Below are 1,408 nucleotides of genomic sequence, written 5' to 3' on the forward strand. Positions count from 1 at the left end.
CTGCAGCACTGGTGTCGTAGGCCATGGTGGTGGTGGAGCGCACACACGCACACGCGTGCAGATGGACGTACACACTCACTCAACATCGCCACAACCTGAACATATGTATGAATAAATGCACACACGCATGGACACACACACACACACACGCGCACACATGCACGCATGCGAGCACGCACACACACACACACACACACACACACACACACACACACACACATTGACACACACTGACACACACGCAGACACGCAGACACGCGCGCGCGCGCTCTCGCAGGCTTGCAGGCTGCCATACAGCCATGCACCCCGCCCTCACCTGTCAAAGTAGGGCGCCTCGTAGGCGTCATCGGCGCAGCCAAATGACAGCGAGATGCGCGGGGTCGGGTGGCCGGGGCGGCCCCTGGAGCCCCAATGGATGATGCGGTGGGTGAACAGCACGGCGGCCCCGGCAGGGCAGGGCAGCGCACGTATGTGCTGGTACGACTCCTGAGGGCGCAGGGGGTTTGTCGGGGCCGCAGCACTGAAGGCGTGAGTCGGGGAGCAAGGGGATGTGAGGAGGGTTGGTGGAGGTGGGCAGGATAACCCCGCCTGGGCCTGTAGACACAAATCAGGGAGGACGCGTGGCGATCCAGGGCAGGTGCGCTCAGGCGCGCATGATCTTGACCGCCGCCACCAAGCCGTTGACTGCGAGTGTGTGTCGCCGCCGCACCTTTGTGTCCAGTGCGCGCGTGAGGGGGTCGGGTGCGTCCTCCTCCTCCGGGTCCCCCTCCCGGTAGCCCGGGTCAGCGTAGCTTTGGGTGGGGGGGACCGGGGGGGATTGGAGGGGGGGTCAGTTGCGCGCATGAGGCATGGGACAAGGGGTCGTGACGCGTGTGGGCAGCAGGCTTTGACGGGCTTCACGAGCATGCCCCCCCCCCTGTGCTTTTGCCGGGGCGTGTGTGCCGCGCCTGACGTGCCAAGGCGTGCAGCTGGGAGGCGGGGATCCCTATGACTCGGCCCCTGCGCAGGGCGCCCCACCTGGGCACCACGTAGAGGCAGCTGTTGCCTGGCTCAGCGTCTGTCAGGGCCACCTGCACACACCACAAGACGGCGGCGGGAAGAGGGGGGCGTCGCGACCGGCACAGGTGAGCGCCACGCGCAGGGTTTGAGCAAGCAAACAACAGCACCGCCTCTGGACAGCCCCAGCGACGATCACCGAGCCGGAGCGTGCGGTTGCCAAAGGCCTCGCTTGAGCTGCGGTCTCTGGAGCGGTGGAAATCTGCACCAACAGCCACCACCTCGAAAACCTGTCGAGAGTCGATGAGTCAGCAGCCACCCACCCAGGCTGTGGTGTACATGGCGGAGCCGTCCGCCCTGAAGGTGGCCGCGGCGTCATCCGGCTGGCGGTCGCGGTGGGGGGAGAACCCCG

General features: G+C 66.1%; 1 protein-coding gene across 1 annotated transcript in view; it reads right to left on the reverse strand.

Moving 5' to 3' along the window:
* Positions 1 to 312: 312 nt before the first annotated feature.
* MNEG_12210 (hypothetical protein) overlaps positions 313 to 1,408 on the reverse strand; it is a gene marked incomplete at both ends in the record, with an annotated part of 2,912 nt that continues 1,816 nt past the window's right edge. Inside the window, 4 exons of the mRNA XM_014039317.1 lie at positions 313 to 486; positions 710 to 791; positions 1,018 to 1,070; positions 1,320 to 1,379. Coding sequence (XP_013894771.1) covers positions 313 to 486; positions 710 to 791; positions 1,018 to 1,070; positions 1,320 to 1,379 — 369 coding nt within the window. The remainder of the gene's footprint in view (positions 487 to 709; positions 792 to 1,017; positions 1,071 to 1,319; positions 1,380 to 1,408) is intronic.

The sequence above is a fragment of the Monoraphidium neglectum genome (assembly GCF_000611645.1).
Source record: "Monoraphidium neglectum strain SAG 48.87 unplaced genomic scaffold scaffold03123, whole genome shotgun sequence".
In the NCBI taxonomy this organism is placed as follows: Eukaryota; Viridiplantae; Chlorophyta; class Chlorophyceae; order Sphaeropleales; family Selenastraceae; genus Monoraphidium; species Monoraphidium neglectum.